Genomic DNA, 19,742 nt, shown 5'->3' with positions numbered 1-19,742 from the left:
TCGTGCGCAAACACACCAGTTTTTATTAAAAACGGTCATAACAGTTAGTTTAGCACCAAAAATCTCTCCTCTCGGTTTTGGTGACATCTTACACGTCTCCATGCCCTCGTCGTCGTCCTCCAACGCCGTCGGTCGGTCGTAAGATTTGTCGATGGCGGCTCTGAAGCTCTCATTGCAGCCACGACCCCTGATGATGCGTGGGCGGGGCCTGTGGAATGGCAGGTCACCATTGAGGGTGACCTCTGCTACGGCGGTCTGCAGGCTCTCCAGGGAGCTGGACTTCTTCAGTCCCAGCGAGGGTCCAACGTCCTTCGTGGAGGAACCTGGAGGAGAAGATTAACACTAAATGTTTTTATTTGACCTGAGAAAAACCTAAAGTAGAATTCATGCCTCCTTCGACCTGTCTGTCCGTTTTGAGCTAAACTAAAAATGTGGTTTAAACATCCAAGTGTCTGAAAACTGAACAAAATTTGGTCATTTAGTTTTTTTAGTTTGAATAATAAAAATATCAACTCAAAAATGCAAATAAAATTAAATAGACCCTTGAAGTGGATAAAACTACTAACTGAGACACGACCTTTAATTAACAGCATTTCTGACAAAGCAGACCAAACCAATCAATGGAAGAGGCCGGAACCTCTATGGGCTGTTTCCAGCAGAATATGAGGGGAGGTAGGGCTGCTCAATTAATCGAATTTTAATCACAATTACAATCTGAGTTTTGAACGATTATAAAAACAAAACAAGCCGATTATTTGCTCCTCCCACTTGCGCTGCCCTGAGTTGCAAATGAAGTGCTCCTCCCACAGTGTTGCCAGCTTAGCGACTTTGACACAGAGCTGTGTCCAGGACTTTTAAAATGGGGTGGCCCATGTGGGGCACTTGTTTATTCATGGGTGACACCAATGGTTATGCTTATTTATTTATTTACACAAATAGTTAATTTATTTATTTAATTTCTAGTGAACTTTTGAGTTTCACGTTGCACAATCACCATTTTTTTCCCTCTTCATCTTCTACTTTTAAAAATACCTAGCGAACACCTCAGAAACATCTCTGGTAACCCTTAGCTACTTTCTGGATAACTGTCGTCGACATTTCCTGCAGGTTAGCTAAACACTCCGCCTGCGCTCCCGGCCGTTCTTCAGGACATTAGGAAAGGGAATGATGTAGTGATGTGTCAGTCGCTAAAGAAACGGCTCTCAGAGCCGGCTCCCTGTTGGATTAACCAGAGTGAGTGACACACACACCGCACCTGCGGACTCCTAAGCTGCTAAAAAACGGATAAATGTGCGCGTGCTAAACACACGTGCAGCTTGCCACTGATTGCTGAGACCGGGTTGGAGGGTGGGGGGTGCAGCTGTGGTTGGGACAATTATTACATTAACTGATGGACTTGTAAATAAATAGTTTATAAATAAGGTAGAAATAAGTTCCTCACGCTGATAAATAATAACTAATCTCTGAGGACACGGTGCTAGTGCTCCTACAGCATTTTGACATGACTAAATAAATGTTATGCTACATTTTGTGAACATTAATTTATTTGCGTTTATTTGTTATAAATGCCACTGTATAATTCTTGCTGTCAGTGTTTGCAAGATATTGGTATTTGGGTCTGTACTGGTTAGACTTAAATGAGTTAAACCAAGGTCTATAGCCCTTGGGTCATAGACTATGAGCTATAAGTATATTGGTCTTTTTATACTGGGAATCAGGAGTTATTTTAGTGATCATCTTGTTTCTTGTTTATTTTTGTCCTGATTGTGCCCTGAGCAGTTTTATGACTGAATACAAACAAATAAAATCAACATAAATTGAAAAATTGTCTTAAATAATTGAGATCTCAATTTCAGTCACAATAATCGTGATTATTGTTTTTGCCATAATCGAGCAGCCCTAAGGGGAGGTATTAATATTTAAAAAAATCAGGGTTTTTTTGTTTGTTTGTTTTTACTAAAGAAAAAAAAAGTATTTTTTTAATCATAGTTTGGAGTTCGCCTCAGTTTATAAACAGAATTTCCTGAACACATAAATGGCTTAATAATTCAGTTATTTTTAGGATTTAGTTTCTTTTCCAATATAATCTAAACAAATGTCACTCTCTAGAATCACACCAATAACTCTGATTATTATTAATGCTGTTAATTATAGTAAATATGGCAAATTCCTGATTTAAACAGGTCTGAAGCATGAAGACGACACAAACTATGAAACCCCTAACTGGTCCCAGTGCTGCTGAGGGACAACAGCACACAGAAACACCTGAGCTGGTCAGTTATCAGATTGTGTTTTTGTGTGTCGTCCTGCAGACCAACTGGAGAGTTTCATTTTCTAGACGAGGCTGTAAATTAAAATAACCATCAGCCAAATAGTGGAGACATGACAGTTTAATTAAACTAAGACACTTCACACTGTTGAGCGGGCAATGTTTTTTACTCCCATAAGGAACCTCTCAGAACACACGGAGAGGAAAACAGCTGAGCAGGGACAGACGTAAACGTAGCAATCTGTAATCTCCTGACAGGTTCCAGGAGGACAGAAACACACCTGGAAGGACTAATTTCAGACTTAAAAGTGAAATGTTTAAAATAAATAATGTTGACAGCTCTTTGAAGGACCTCAGCTTGGAGAAACTAATAGGAGTTGTGTTTGGATTGATAGGCTAATGGATAGTCACAATGGCATCACAATCAAAGTGGGGTTATGCCATAAAATATGTTAATCATATGTGACACCACTTTAAAAGCCTCTATAGTCAGTTAAATATCAAATACTCAAAGCTAGCCACTTAGTTAGCTCGCTAGCTAGCTAGTGTGTTGTCAATTTCTAAACAAATGACTACAGAGGTAAACACCTGTAACTGGCAGCAGGTAAAATGAGAACTGCTCATGAAACCCACAGTAAACACACTTTAAAGGATCCAAACTTAACCCAGAACTCAGAGGAAAACAGATTGAACTCCTAAAATTTGAGATTATTTAGGGTTTAGATGTCAGTCGTCCATGAAAACTGATGTTAAACCATCAGAGCAACTCGAGAACATTTCCTATTGAAACGTGAACTGAAACAAAAAGGAAAGTAATTTTTTTTTACATTTCTAATAAAAATGTAGATTTTTTAAAAACCTAGACACTAATGCCTTACATTTATTTTATCTTCAATAAAAAAAATATATTATTATTATTACCAACATTTAAGACGTGTTTTAAATCTGAAAATATTTTTTCCCCTAAATATCAAATTAAACATCTTCTCTGGATGATTAAAAATGTTTCATTTATACAAATGACCTTTCAGGTCTGCAGAATACCGTCTGTAAGCTAGGGAGAAAAAAAACTGCTGAGTTTTATACAACATGGAAAAGAAACGGAAATAAAAGCTGCAAGCAGCATTGTTCGGCCCTCTCAGCTCTGCGCAGCTCCGGCCTGGCCGGCAGCCCAGGACACCTGGGCACGTCCGCGGAACAGAAACGTCGACTACCCCGACACCAGAAACCGCGAACGGTCTCCTCGTCTGCACCTCACCCTGACTCAGCATCTCCTCTGAGCCCACCATTAAATTACACGTCTCACCACTAGGGGATACTCCATCACTGGTGAAGTGATGACACAGACCACGTTTAATGCTATCCTGACCACATTTTTTAAAGTTATTGAAGGTTAAAATTATCTAGGGGGCGCTGTGACCAACTACAGAAAAATCCCATTGAGTTCAGCTTTGGTTGATAAAGATGGTTTTCTGTTATTTTGGCATCAATCAGACATTGTGTGTGTTAACTAGTGCCAGAGAGCCGAAAGGGGGTGGAGCTAAAGGGGTTTGAACCAACAACCACATCAATGTGTTTGGTGCAGTCACGTAATGACACAAGCCAAGTTTAATGCCATTCTGACCTTGTATTAGGAAGTAATTTACTTTTAATCTTATCTAGGGGGCGCTGTGACTAATTACAAAAAAATCCCACTGACGTCCTCTTAGGGAGTCAAAGATGGTTTTGGGGTAGTTTGGCATCCATCAGACGCTGTGTGTGCTTTCTAGAGCCAGAGAGCTGAAAGGGGGCGGAGCTAAAGGGATTTGAACCAAAAACCACATCACTGTGTTTGGTGCAGTCACGTGATGACACAAGCCAAGTATAATGCCATTCTGACCATGTCTTTAGAAGTTAATAGAGTTAGAACCTATCTGGGGGGGCGCTGTGACCATTTACAACTAAATCCCATAGAGGTCATATTTGCTCATTAAAAATGGTTTTCTGTTAATATGGCATCAATCAAACGTTGCATGAGTCATCTAGAGCCAAAAGGCTGTAAATGGGCGGAGTTAAAGCTATTTGAACGAGGGAGCACATACATGTGTTGATTGCAGTTGTGTGATGACTCCTGCCATGTTTGATATAGTTTGGAGCTTTTTTGTAGGAGTTACAAAGATGTCATTGTATCTAGGGGGTGCTAGATACAATAACAAATAAATAATAAACGGAGGAAAAACAAGAGGCCTTCGCAGTGCTTTTGCTGCTCGGGCCTAATAAGACACAGATCGAGTCGAAAAGCTGAAGTGGAAAATTGAAAACATGCAGAGTGAACAAGCTGGAGGGTTAGCTGCCTCCCATTCATTCTCATCAGCCCGTCTTGCTGCCTTAACGTCTCACTGAGAGGCGGCTGATAGGCTTTTCACGCTGCACACCCATTTTATTTAAGGGCTTCGCCTGCTGCCACTCACAGCAGTCACACCTCGGTGGCGCTTTTAAAGGAAGAAATAAGGATAAATTTACACGTTGTTGGAGGTCTGACAAATGGCACGCAGTCACAAACACTAAAACTTTTTTCCCCTCCCGTCGCTGAACTTGGCAAAGTGGATTCCTATTAAATTCTGCTCAGTCAGCTCCAAACAGAAAAAATGAAACTGCAGATTTCTTTAAAAGGGAAAACAAAATCAGGACTGAGAGGATAAATGCATCGTTTCAAATCTGGCAACCAGTCAGGACAGACTAATCAAAAGTGTATTTAGCCAGACTGAAGGCGCAATCTATCTGGAGGTAAACAATATCCTTCTAATTTAAGCTTCCACGGCTTTGCCATAACAAACGGAGACAGATCCCAGAGCAGCTGGTACAAGGAGGATGAGGCCTCAGCTGACAGCAGCAAGTATTGATTCAGTCTAGAGAAAATAAATCGCAGGGTTTGACAATAACTTGTAACTTGACGTTACAACAACGCACTGGCTGCTCTGGCGGAGGACGTTTTATTAAATCTCAAAATGTAAACAAAGGACCTAAAGCTGGGAATCTTCTCCAGCCGCAAACGGACCAGAAACAAGTTCTTTAGCTGGAAAATGTATGAAAAGGCTCTGAATCTGCTAAAACGTGGAGCTGGTACGAGAGGACCAATCACAACCACCCAAGTTCTCTAATACACATTTCTGCTGATTATTTTATAGGATTAAAATAATGTTTGTTATTCAGAAGTTCCATCTTAAACGTTTAAAAATTCATGAATAGTTGCTTAAACAACTTCTCATTCCAACACAATAGGAGGCAGTTTGGTTGCCATGGTGACACAGGTAGGAAGAGAACACTTCTAACTGGTTTGCATTAGCAAGTTCCAGATTACTGATGTTTTATAAAACTAGGCCGTTTCTCAATACTCAAGGACGCAAGTACGTTCTTGTGTACTAGACAAGTATGCTCTTGGCAAGGACACCAGGAAGTTCGTTCTACCGTGTAGGGGAGGACGAGGACGGCATTTGGAACAGAACCATACTCTGTAGCGTTATGGCAACAAGTGCTGCTTGTTTGTAGCTACAGGTAAATGACCTGACCTAAAAATTAAAGTCTAGTTTGTTCCTTAAAGACCAAGTCACCCCCTACCAGAGTCTTACTCCACTCCCACTTCCTATTTGAAAAATGCAAGATATGCACACACACAGGCTCACAGCCGCATTGTGACATCATATGGAACCAGCTAACATTCTAGAGTACCTCTTAGCCAATAGCGGTGGCAGAATTAAATTCAAATGCAGTGCAGAGTTTTTACCTGAAGACGGCACAACACTGAATATTTAAATTTTAACTAAGATCCTCTAAAGTGCCAAATTATTGACTACACGCATCTACAGCACAATTAGACACTCATGTATATAGTTCATCAGCAAAACAAGTTGATTTGGGGGTGACTTGCTCTTTAAACAACAACATGTATGCATATATTTATTATATTTGGTCCACTTTTGGTCACAACTGATAAAATACAGGCACTTTCTACTGTTAAATGAATCTTAAATATATATATTTCAACAAAACAGAGCTACTCTGCTTTTATTTTGAAAGTGGGTTAGCTAATTAGTATTTTGAGGGATCTGAAAAGTAAAACCCAAATACACACAGCACATTTTACAGGTTACACACACAATTATTTACAATAACAGAAAACTTAATATTTCTTTATTAGTATTTCTGATATAAAACTTTACAGTTATTAGATTTCTCCTCTGGTCAGAGTATATTAGTTGTGACACAATGCATTGTGGGAAACATTGCCGTCCCAAGTCTGCAGAAGGATGCATTGATGCATCCTCGATACAATGGGCAGAGCAAGAACACATCCAGAAACTTTGAGCGAACAAGTACACATGTCGAGAAACAGCCCTCGAGTTCTGGTCTGCAGCTTCTGAATTTAAACATCTTGGCCAGATTATATATCAGAGAACGATTTTTGCTTTTGATTCAGTATTTTTTATCTTATTGTATTTGTATCATTCGTACGTTTATTTACGACTCAAAAAAAGACAATATAGTTCTTCTATAACAATAAAACCGTCATAAATAAATAGAACAGGCCGTTTCCACCTGTAGCTCCTCCACCAGGGGGCAGCAGACTGGATATGGCCGATGATGGTACTAATCCTGATGCTCCATCTGGAGGCTTGCAGGTCAGAATTTGATGGGAAGTTTCATCCAAAAGAAAGTTCAGACAAAACAATCAATCTGAAAAAGCATCACAACAGGAAACTGAAACTTTGGCTGAAATCACGGTTGCAGGCTTCACCAGTGAGGGGTCAACAGGTCAAACGGGTTCTGGCCACCACCAACAGTCCAGGACTGCCCTCCGTCCACCAAAACTCAACATGTGACAGCAAATTGTGTCCATAAATATTCCAGCCAATCACAAACCAGAACACAAGTTCATCATATATCACACCACCTGCTGTCCCAGTCTAGACGGCGGTGTTTGGACTTTATTTATTGTTTATATTTAGTATTGAAAGCAAAATTAAAATAAATATTAAAATTAAAGCAACACCGGGACGGAGAAGGGAGGTAAACTGGTTCTGATGTGGAACAAAAGGGAATATTTATCTATTCTGACTCAGACGCTTTAGGACGAACTGAAGTTACCAGATTATATTGATATTCATCAGAATGCTTCTGTCTCTTTCAGCTACTGCAAATCAAACGTCTCCATTCAATCCCGTCTTCTGCATCCTCTACCCTCACATAGATTAACTTCATGTCCTCCTGCCTGGTGGCACTAACATGAGCATCGTCTCTCCTCTGGACATGTCCAACCCTCTCAGACTTCATCTAACATGAGCGGTCCATCTGATGGACTCATTCCTGATTCTGATCCTATCTGTTCTCGTCTCTCCTCCTCATGGCCACGGCCTCTTAACACTACTGGTCTCCTCTACACCTTTCCCTTCATTCTTACTGAAACACCTGATGACATTTCCATACGCCTGCTGCCACTCACGACAACAGAAAGTTGGAAACAAACTCCTCTCTGTCTCACGATTGCCAACACGCCGCTAAAAAGGTTTCGGCTAAACTATCAAAACCAATCCAAGTGTCACGTTTCTCTTTCTCACACTTTTGCACGTTTTTTCTTCTCCTGCTAGATCTTCTCGTAAACTACATCTTCCTGCTTCCAAGAGCTGAAGGCTCACACGTTCCTCTCAGCCGGAGCCGCCGGATCCAGACTTTTACTCAGTCAGAAGACACCAGACCCGACAGTGACGGATGACTCGCCGTTAGCTCGCCGCCTTAACGGAGGGCGGGGAGCTCGCTCTGCTCTCCTCCACCCATCTCACTCTCACGCACGCACGCACGCGCACACACACACACACACACACGCACACACACACACACACACACACACACACACACACACACACAATTAGTGAAGCAGCCAAACGAGAGAAAATCTAATCTGGAGTCACCCAACTGCCTTTTGCAACAATGTCAAACTGCTGCGAGCCTTCACTCTGCTCGCTGTCAAACCTGCCTGATCCTGACCAGATGGATCCTCGTACTAAAGGTGGCGCTGGCTGAGCAAAGGGAGAAAAAAACCCGACACATTCGGAGCAGAATTTACATTTCCAAATCAATATGTGCAATTTAATGCCTGTCAGTGCACAAATTGTGTCTCGTCCAGTTACAAATCGATCCGTTCCATAAAGCCACGCAGGATTTATGGATGGGAAAACTCTTTGATTGCTCAATTAGATGCGTTTCCTGAAAGATTTGATGAGTTGTTCCATAAATTATTGATCTGTTATTAAGATTTAACATCATGACTTAAAAACAAAAACACAAATTCAACAGAGGAAGAATCTGATTTGGTTTCCCATCTCTGGCCCCATCCTAAGACTCGCACTGCGCCCTGTGGTCTTCGGCTAAGTGCTCTTGCAGGAAGCATGCAGTAGGGCTTCGAGTGCGTGGTAAATAATTGCCAAATTGGGACAGGGAGCACTGCATCATCAACTGCAACGTATGTCGGGATGCTTGTCGCTGTGCTTTAAAAAAAAATCTTTATTAAAATCTTTTAAATAAACAACCCAAAAATTATTTGAAATACATTTTAATTCATTGCTGCTTTGTCCAAAACCTTCAGAGCATCAGAGCATGGATTGTGGGTACCGTACTTCGCCCAATTCCGCATCGATGAGGACTTGGGCGAAGCGCGGATCAAGGGTGCAAAAGGGACGTGATAAATTCCGCACTTGAGAATCGGGACACCCTACGCACTCGCACCCTTGGCTTGGATCACGCCATTGAAGGGCGCACATGTGGAAGTGTGAGTACTGGGATTGGGCCTCAATCTGACCACCTAAACAGGAAAAATTATGTTCAATATGGCCACCACAGCTAATCAGCGTTAGCAAGTTTAGCCATGAGTTTCAACACTGGATCATCGTAATCTGCATTTAGGTGAGTGTGTGCATACGTGACATGCTATTTTGTCATTTTGACAATAAAGATATTCAAATTCAAACATAAATATGGCTGAAACTATGGCTTGAACTCTAGTGTTGTTTAAATGAAAACCTAAAACCCTAATGCACTCATCAGCCTCTGAATGGAGTGTTTCTTATGCTGCGTCGTCTCCACTGAAATCTCTGATGTCATTGCTCAACCTTAATTCTGTCTTTTCCTTTCAGCTCTAAATGATCATTTTATTTGTGTATATTGTAATTTGAGTTCTCGTGTTTGTTGTTGTTGTGCCATTTCATGCTAATTGTAAAGCACATTGAATTGCCCTGTGTTTGAAATGTGCTATATCAATAAAGCTGCCTTGAAACTCAAGACAGTGTTACAAAAATCGCGTTGAAATTTGATGTTGCTGTAGCAGGGTGTCATTTTCTACATGCTCTGAGCTCTGATGTGTCCAAATGTGTCATTATAAACCAACATTAACCTTTAAAGTCACTCAGTCATCTTCTAATCCACTCTACCCTCACTATGGTCCAGCAGCCACCGGGCGAGAGGCGGAAGACACCTGGACAGGTGTCCAGACCATCACAGGGACACGCAACCAGTCACACCACATCACCATTCAGCCACTTTTAAGTCAATCAGCAAAATATGAAACTCTCAGAAATGTTTGTACATCTGCAGATGATTAACTTTTGGAGTCCATCCCCCTCAAAGCAGCTGCTACGACTAATCAAACACAAAAACACACATCGATCAGGTAGCTGAGTGCTAACCAGTCGTTGGCAGGAAAGGGTGATATGTTGTAATCCAAAGAGTGCTAGACTTTTATTTCTCTAGTTTTATGAGCAATTTCTGTAAATAAATAAAATTATATTATTTATAAAATACTTTTTTTTTACCCATTTGAGTGACTTTCTTAAACAGTGAGGGTAAGTTCCACTGTGGCTAGATAAAAACCTTTGCTTTGCATCTTTGTGATAAAAAGTGACGCTGGCAGCAGCAGAGGAAAGTTTTCAAGTGCACCGGTTCTTACCTGCGTCGGTGTCGGGACGAGGAGTGAGGTTAATCTCGTCGGCTACTGTTAAAGGAAGGAGGGGAAGAGAGAAGGGACACAAACATTTGGGGTTAAGTGCTCATGACATTCCACATGCAACATCCAGGTAGAGCTGCAACAAACATCAGAAAGGTTTCCTCTCAATTAGGATCGGACGCCATGCGAGACAAAACGGGTGAGGGTGGGGGTGAAGATACAGTTGGAGAATAGCAATCAGACTTGTTGAGATACCAACACGCAGCAGCAATCTGGCCGGGAAGATTAGATGTGATTACAGAGGGAGAGCGAGCAGAGAGCCTGTTGCAGCCAAAGCAATCAGCCACCGTTTGAAGGCTTTTCAAGGTGAATCAACTCAGAGAAGTTCTTGACTTTGGGGGGAGAGAAAAAAGAGAGAGGAGAGAGGGAGAGCTGGGTCTGTTTTCATAAAAAGAGGAGGAATACATTAAAATCTAAAGAACAAGTGGAGAAACAAGCGAAGCGTGCAGAGGTGTGTGTTCAAGGTGACTCGAGATCCGATTCTTTAGTTCATTCTCTAAGTCTGTGTGCACTCGCTTCATCGCAAGAGAATTAAAACTGGATTTATTAAATGCAGACAATCACTGCGTTTGTATTTTAGCTCAATATATAAATTACTTTGCCACATTTTTATGGCAACAAACCAAATCTTATTTCCCTGCGGTTTGTAATTTCAGGATTAAGCTGCCAGAAGTGAAGATTAGGATCTTTTGTCCTCCCAAAAGGAAATTTGATGCTTTGTGATTGCGCCACATTATCTTTTATGACTTAAATCTGGAAGGAAACAACAGAAATGAAGATGTAGTGAAAAATCGTGGATGACGCGGTCTAACCCTGAATAAACGACGGCTAACGGTGGAGGTCGGCAAGCACACGGTAGGATGGAAAAGAAACGCTTTGGAGAAACAATGTGATGAATAAATGTTTCCTGTAATTCCTGAAACTGGAAGCAGGTGTGGTCTACAGTAAACCCCGAACCCAGGACGTACCTAGGTCCATGCTTTTGGACTTGCGGGTCTTGATGATCTCCAGTTGAGCAGCGTCTCCGAACTGCTTGGTGCGTTTCTCCGACATGCTCTGGCGCCCGAATCCTTCCCTCTGGAAAGCTCCGTCTGGATGGTTCTCATCTGGGTTCATGGAGCTGGAACAAAGGGTTAGTCTATAAGTAAAACCTTCATTTATAAAACACCTACAGGCACAGAACTCCACGAAGCTCCGTGATTTGCTCAGTTCCTGTCTTACAAAATACTCAGAGGAATATTCCTGTTAAAGAAATCGTTTCACTCTGAATTCAAAACAGGAAAAAATATTTTAGAAGTACAACATTAAAGCCTTGTTTCTGCAACTGAAAACATGTTACTAATCTCTGAGGCAACGCATTCATCTACACATAATATACTAATTATTTACAACATTATTCTTATATTTTATATTATAATTTTTAAATGTATTACAGAGACCTTTCTTTTATTTTGATGTCTCATAAGAATGATAAAAAATAAAATGCTTTAATATTTTAAAAGTGGTTAAAATAATTATTAGAATTTGAAGAGAAGGAGAAGCAGCAGCAGAAGAAGAAGCAGCGAAAGGAAAAGAAGCAGAGAAGGAGGCAGCAGAAGCTGAATAAGAAGCAGCAGCAGAGAAGGAAGGTGAAGACAACGAAGAAGATGAAGAAGCAGCAAAAGCAGCAGGAGAAGAAAAGATCTTTTCTATAGCGCCTCTCAAGATAAAAATCACGAGGCGCTTCAATAAAACAAATAATGTAAAAATATTTAAAAAAAATTTGAAAATGGTTAAAAATATATTTAAAATGAGCAAAAATAGACATTTGTGATTAAAAAATGTTAAGAGAGAGAGTGAACAGGAAAGAGGGAAATCAGTGGATCCTGAGGAAGGTGGAATAGGTGGGGAGAGCAGACTAAAGAGAGAGTGTTGAAGAAGGTCATACAAAAGCCACTTTGAACAAGTGAGACTTCAGCTGCTATTTAAAGGAGACCACTGAGTCCACTGATCTCAGGCTCAGGGGGAGAGAGTTCCAGAGTCTGGGGGCCACAAAAGCATCAAAAGCAGAAAAAGAAGCTGAATAAGAAGCAGCGGCAGAAGAAGCAGAAGAAGATGAAGAAGCGGAAGAAAAGGCAGCAGATGAAGAAGATGAAAAAGTAGCTGAAGAAGAAGCAGTAGAAAAAGATGAAGAAGCAAATGCAGAAGAAGAAGAAGAAGATGATGATGATGATGAAGAAGAAGCAGAGTAAGAAGCAGCAGAAGCAAAAACATAAGAAGCAAAAGAAGAAAAAGTAGAAGGAGATGAAGATGTAGAAGCAGAAAAAGAAGAACCTGATAAAACTGGACATCAAGGGTTTGAGCCTTGAGATTTAACCCTGAGCACCAGAGGAGGTAAAGATCTGACTCATCTTCCTCAGGAATAAAACAGAGATAATAAACGTACCGTTCATTTTGAACAGACAGCTCTCTGGCCCACGGCGGTGTCACATCAGTGGTGAACACCATGTCCTCACGAGAGCTGGAAGACGATTGGTCGGACAGGTTTGATGAGAGGAGTGGCGGCCGGTCGTCCTCGATGATCACGGTGTCGTCCTGCGGCATGTTGACGGTCGGAGACAGCTGATAGTTTCCTGCAAGAGAAAAGTCTAATGATCATTTTCAAGTTTCCCTCTCTTCCTGGCTCCAGAAGAGCCGTCGGGCCGGGCCTAAATTAAAGTCCTTCAGAATCAAGAGCTAAGGGCCGCTCTGTTAAGTCAAGAGCTTCATCTGATGCAACAGAGTTATTCAGTCAGAAATCCTTAAGAAAAGCAACAAAAGGACTGAAGTATGCAGCTTCAGTGAGATGCTGCAATCTGAGTGTGAAATGCAATCACTGATGTTTTAAAAATTCACCTAAATCACTTTATTATACAGCTACTTTGCCTGAACAGCACAGGATCCTGTTGTTATGGCTTCATGAATACTTTCCTGATGGATGTGGCTGATATAAAACCTTTAAAACAACATTAGAGACTTTAATGTTTCAGCTTTGGGCTTAAAAATCACCCAAAACCTGAAACGTACAGTTCAAAGCCCCAGAGAACTCGCTGTTGTTCGCACACAGAAATTTATAAAAAGGGTGACATTTAATAGACCCTGGATTTCAAAACAGGGCAACTTTGAAGCCTAAGGAACTCACTTCGAGATCTAAAAGCAGAGCGAAACTGCTCCAAGCTGATCAGCTTTTACCAAAGGCAGTTTGTCAGCAAGCACAACGGTGTTTTTATATCAAAACACAAAGATTAATTCAAGCTGTGCCCTCAGAAACAAAGATAAAAACTTCCCTCAGCACAGGCAGAAAATATATAATAGTCTCCTCTTTCAGGCAGTGAAAGCAGAGCTTAAAACCAGCGTTGATATGCAGCGCATGACTCCGTCTTTAATCTGGGTTTTGAAATTGGCATAAAAAGAGAGGGTGGCGTCAACGCAGCACAACGGGCTTGTGTAGCGAGCTCAGGGAGAAGTGTGTTTGTCATTAGAAAGCGTTTGGAGTTTAAAGCGGCGGACCTGAGCCAGGCCTGCTGATTCTCAGAACTGAGCTCGGGTACCAGAGACCGGGGGGTGTGGGTGAGGTGAACCGATGAAGACCAGCTGAACGGAGAAAACAAACGAGGGATCAGGCGGTGTGAAGGTGAGTGACCCGAGTAAGGGCCAAACACGGGGTTACCAGCATGGTTTATCCGTTTTTCACCTTGATTCAGAAGCGGAGTGTTGGTTTGCATGCTTATCCCCGTCTGGGTGAGAGGCTAGCAGCGCCAGCAGAGAGGCCCAAACCATCCTCTCCCTAGCTACCACCATCCGCTCCACCAGGAGGATTCCAAGGTGTTTCCTGGCCAACGTGGACATATAATCCCTTCAGCGTGTACTCGGTCGACCCTCACAAATACCTCAGCATACTCCGAGTCTGTCCTGGATGTTCGAGACCCTCACCCACTCTGAGGCGGAGCCTGGCTCCCTACGAAGGAAACTAATTTCAGCTACTGCTATTGGCCTTTCTTCTTTCATAGGTGAGGACTGGAACAAATTTGCTTTCTGGCTTATCTCCTCTTCATCACAACAGACACAGGCTCACTAGCCAGTTGATCTCCCACTCCCTCCTTTCCTCATCCATGAAGACCCTGAGATATTTAAGTAGGACCTGTCCCCTGACCAAGCTGATCCTCACCCCTGCCTCTTCACTCTCAGCTGCGAACCTCCCCAACCACAGTTGAAGGTCATGGTTTGATGGCGTTAAGAGGACCACGTCACCCACAAACAGCAGAGACGAGATCCTGCCCCAAACTCAAAACATTGTCTCAGAGTTGAAGCTTGTGGAACACTTTAGTTTTTTCACATATTCGAGGTTGGATTGATGAGGTAGGAGAAGGAAACATTTCTAGGCCATGGAATATACGTGTAGTCTCTCCAGCAGGTTCTGGCTTAGCCCTCAGGTCACCTCCTGGAAAACCTGGAGAATGACCCCTGGATCACCTCAGCGGACTCCTTTAAATGAGAAGCCACGGCTCTCCTCCGAGCTCCTGGCAGATGATGGAGCTTCTCTGTAAAGACCCACCCAACCCCACAGAGGAAGCTTTTGGAGAAATGAGCCTTTATTCCTGTCATGACCACAGAGGGATGGAACGAAAAACAACCTCTGCTGCTTCTTCTCATTACTGTAGATGAAGCTACCGATCAATGGGAGCAGATCTAACTCCACTCTACAATCAACCATGAACAAAACATCAAGACCCAAGCCCAACCCTGGCATTTCTTCTGGCGTTCCTGGTTTTCTCTAAATGGTTTCAAAAGGAACCCAGTGCCAGGAAAAATGTCTCATTTCCATTTATAATTTTCAGTCATTGCATAAATGTAACTTCGTTGGTCAGCGTTCACACCTGATTATGGCTGTACTGTAGCCTGGCAAGCCAGACTAAATAAATGTATTATTTAGTCTGGCCATGCTCCATTGACGGCTCTCGGTTGTGGGGTGGGTTCTACCGTTGTCTTTCAAATGATCTCTGCATGCTACTGGACAATGAATGTGACATACCCTTGTTTCACTCTGTTGCATCATCCCACCCACCAGGCATATAGAGTGCCCTGATTGGCCCACAAAGCGGATAAAGCTCTGTGATTTGTTCACTAAGCAGATAGAGCACTATGATTGGCCCACCATTATGGACCAATCACAGCTCTTTATGTCTTTGAAACCCCTCTAGAGAGCTGTGATTGGCTAGCCAGAGTCCTGGTAGGAGCTGCTGAGGTTCCAATGGAGCATGCCTAGACCATTCTTTGCAAAGCAAGAATTTGGTCTAGTTCACTAGGCTAGCTGTACTGGTGAAAAACAGCTTGCGACAACATAAAGTTTGTTTTACCAGCAAACACTGGGACAGTCGGGGTTTTTACGATAAATACGACCCCACACACCTCTAGAGGGTACTGAAACCCACTTTTACCAGACTGATGACAACTCACATAACATTTAAACACAAAGTTGACTGTTTCCTGTTCTTTACAAACATGTTTTCTAACAGGATAGATTTAACCTACATGGTTTTCTACAAACCACAAACTGGACTAACTTACTTACTTTGAAAGCTTGTCGGCCGCTGGAACATTCACGAGGTTAATGCGTGCAGAAACGCATGGCTGCATACACTTAATTGGTTTAAGAGGAATGAATTGCTTTTACAACAGGACACTTGTAAGGATAATTTGTTTAAAGATAACACGCTCACATATCTGAGGCCATCTTGGCTGTTTAAGTCAGAGCTTTTGGTTTTAGTTAGTCCTGCTGTTCATGTTGGTTAATCACCGGGAATCTGGGAGTCTGAGTGAGTCCTCCACCTCAGCATCTCTCTCTTTACAAGACCACACACACACACACACACACACACACACACAAATGTGCACTCATAGAACCACTTAATCCCATTTCCCTAAGCAGTCCAATGCGCAACACTGAGAATCCCATCAATGTCACAGTTTGAATCACTGCAGTACAATCAACTGGCAGCTACTGAGTAGAAAACCAATGAATATGTCAGCTCGGTGGCCTGGTATAAACAGCAAAACACAAAAAAGGGGCCTCTTTGTTTTAGTGCCAGGAGCCCGAGGGCAGCCAACATCCAGCAACAATAACACGGTCATGTGGACGGAGCGAACGCCCAACATCACCTGAGAATCAAGCCAGATACACTCATTAAAGATCCCAGAGGACACAGTAACGTGTGACTGAGCTGCAGCCCAACAATGGGCGGCATTTTATTATAGCGTCTGCTGTAGAGGCCATCATCATGTTGTATAAAATTACTAAATACCTGAAGGCAAACAGGGGTGAGAATAGAACCGGGGAGGAAAAACTGTCAAGATAAAAATGGAAATGGCACGAGGTGAGAATAGCAGACAAGCAGAGGGGTTTTTTACCCTCTCTCTTCTTTTCATTTTGTCTTGTCTCCATCTATTTGCATAATTAGTAAGGAGGTTATTGCCATGGGTGCTGGGCGTTGAAAGCTATTGGCCTGAAGGAATAATTAAGTATCTCCTTTATCCCCGGCATCTTCAGGGTGCACAGAGGCAGTGAACGATTTAAGTGTGTGCACAGGCCAGAACGTAAGCCAATGCATTCTGAATGGGAATAATGTTGTCTTCTGAGGAAGACTAATGCATGATTTATGTTTTGTGGCAGCCTTACAACAGACTTATTCCAGGCAACTGTGAAAGACCCCCCAGCACTCTCAATAATCCATTCCAGGAATGATTGCTGAGGATGCAAAAGCTCTGCTTTACGTTTACATGCGTGCACATCTGGGAGCTGCTGGGTCCTGAAACTGGAGTTGGCCTTTTTGTGTTTTATTCTTCCAAAATCTTGTGATGGATTCAAACCAAATGTGAGTTAATTTCCAGGAAAACACTACAGTAAATTACCGTCCACTGTCTTCAGCTAGACCACACACACTACTGCTCTGTCGTTACCAACACAAGCACTGTCCCGACTCCCTGAAGTGGATTTAAGACGGGTGATTAACCCAGAATGCACACATTTATTACCCTGTCTGTAGTGCTGTGCAGCCATTTTAAGTGCAAGAGGGAAAAGTCAAGGAATGTTCAAATTTCACACAAACACACAAAAATTAGTTAAAAAAACACTTTTTTATTTGAAGTGTGTCAAATGACGCCATTACTAAATTTAAAGGAATTTTATCAGCTTTAATTGGAAATAACTGAAACAAAATAAAGTTTATAGACAAAGCTGGTGAACTTTGATAGGCTGGTGTATCGTAGCTCATCGTTTGGTTTGAAAGTAGATCTTTGTTTACCATGTCACAATTAAAGATGTCCGCCACACCCAAGTGACTACAGAAAACACAAAATGACTCCAGCAGGTTCATAGAGAACACGCTACCATTTGGGGTCGCAGTAGTTCACACCTGCTGCGTTTGTCCAAAACGTTAGCATCAACAGTAGCGCCTGTTAGCTAAAAAGGAACCGCTGGATTCTTTTCCTGAGTAACTTTGGAAATAAGCCCAATTTAAGATGGCTACCACAGCTCACTGGCCTTAATGCAACAACAGATAAAACTTGGCATGGTGGTAGCCAGGGACCATTCACAACACCGTATGAGACTGTACATAATCTTTGGGATTTTAACACAATAAGTATAAATGTGTTAGTTTTTAACGTAAACAAATCTGAAAACATTGAAAAGTCATCCAACAAGAATGATTTAAGACTGTTCAGTCAGATTTCTTTTCCACTTGGGAACCTCAGTAACCTACTCACCCAGAAATGTGTTAAACTACAGTTAACTCTTAAAATGCAAACTATTAATAGAACTATATGTTTCAGCCATAATACATGTAAAAGAATGGTCACAGACACACACACACACACACACACACACACACACACACACACGCACACACACACACACACACACACACACACACACACACACACACACACACACACACACACACACACACACACACACACACACACACACACACACACCTGTTTAACAGCACCGAGCTGAGGCCACTGGCTTAAATCACGATGTTTGTCCCTGCTGTTTAACCCCCCACCCCCTCGCATAAACACACATAACATTATGAATAAATCCGACCCTCCCTCGACCACGACTCTGAAATCTCTCTTGGACCCAGTTCTGGTGACCTTCAGGTCAGAGGTAGTACAGTAAAGAACCATTATAACAATTTTCCCTAAAATGTTAAGGTCGAAGTTGAAACTAAACCCACGTTCCGGGTTCAGGTTGGAGGGGAACGACTGCATGAAGCAGTTTGGGAAGAATATTAATCTTTATATTGAGAATTCAAATAGTTTTTAAAGGTCAAATAGTAATAATGGTGAAACAGCTCTTCTTCTAATTAGTCAAACATTTAATATGAAATAGTTGAATTTCAGTGACGGCAGCAAAAATGTTTCAGCAGGTCAATCAAATCCTGTAAATGTCCGAAAAGACAAAAAAGCCAATTTCATATGCTGATAAGTCGAATAAAGACACAGATTTATGTAAAAAGCTAAATTCTTTGTTCTTTCCATTTGTTTATTGTTTTCAAGGTAATGGTTCCGGTCCATCGGCTCCGTTTGACCGACTTCTAAATCAAGCATTTCATTTTATTTTATGTAAAGGAAGAAATTCAGTTAGCTGCCAGTAATTGTTATGATCGTGTGTGTGTGTGTGTGTGTGTGTGTGTGTGTGAAATCTGGATCAACATTTGCTCTGATGCCACTGAAGACGTAAACATCCATTCGTCTGGTCGGCTAAGTGACGGAGATCTTGTTAAATCCTGGATCTCCTGACTAATCTGCCTCATGCTTTTGACCTTCAACCCCTCCCCGCATTACAACCCTCTACTGTTCGTTAAGCTCGGATGAACGTCGCCGGCGTGGCAGCATGATGGAGTCTCACCTATTAACACTCTCTTCTTTGTTTACACTCACAACGGTGCAGATGTCATCCAATTTGCATGAAAGGAAAATGGAGTTCTCACTTTAACATTGTGCTGTGCTGATTAATGAGGCAGTGTTAGCAGGAGCTCATTTAAAGAACTGATTAAAAGTTGGTGCATCAACTCTTCCTCTGTTTTAATGAATTTACACTCAACTTTGTTTGGATCAACTTGTTCATTTAACACAGAAGTAATTCCTGTTTCATGAAGGTGTGTGTTGTTGTCATGCCACCTATCTAACCATGAGGTAATGGTGGGTAGGGGATGTTTTCCATTTTGCCGTTAGCTTGGAATGCTCTTCAGAAACTGATGGTAACTAATAAATTACATATTTAGTCAAAAATAGGAATACTTTCATCTCCTCTGAAAGGTACAATCCTGGAAAAACCTCATCCGGTTGTTGTGAACATCCTGGTCTTCATGATTTTGGCTTGGAGCAGCTGAACAGGAAGTGAGGCTAAAGCTGGGC

At 42.0% G+C, this 19,742-nt stretch overlaps 1 protein-coding gene across 7 annotated transcripts in view; it reads right to left on the bottom strand.

The window, feature by feature from the left end:
* Nucleotides 1-19,742, bottom strand: part of pard3ab (par-3 family cell polarity regulator alpha, b) — a 283,974-nt gene that overhangs the window by 89,710 nt on the left and 174,522 nt on the right. For 5 of the 7 annotated variants that reach the window (XR_008563780.2, XM_015956043.3, XM_015956045.3 and 2 more), the window contains 4 exons: nt 12,727-12,913; nt 11,270-11,421; nt 10,245-10,289; nt 93-323 (listed from right to left, as the gene is read on the bottom strand). Coding sequence is in view for 6 of the 7 variants with exons in the window: in XM_015956043.3 (XP_015811529.3) it covers nt 93-323; nt 10,245-10,289; nt 11,270-11,421; nt 12,727-12,913 (615 nt within the window). In the remaining variant the exon portion in view is untranslated. The remainder of the gene's footprint in view (nt 1-92; nt 324-10,244; nt 10,290-11,269; nt 11,422-12,726; nt 12,914-19,742) is intronic. The other 2 variants (XM_015956044.3, XM_070541541.1) reach the window with 2 other exon arrangements.

This window comes from Nothobranchius furzeri, chromosome 11 (assembly GCF_043380555.1).
Source record: "Nothobranchius furzeri strain GRZ-AD chromosome 11, NfurGRZ-RIMD1, whole genome shotgun sequence".
Taxonomy (NCBI): Eukaryota; Metazoa; Chordata; class Actinopteri; order Cyprinodontiformes; family Nothobranchiidae; genus Nothobranchius; species Nothobranchius furzeri.
This window is presented reverse-complemented; position numbering and strand designations above follow the sequence as displayed.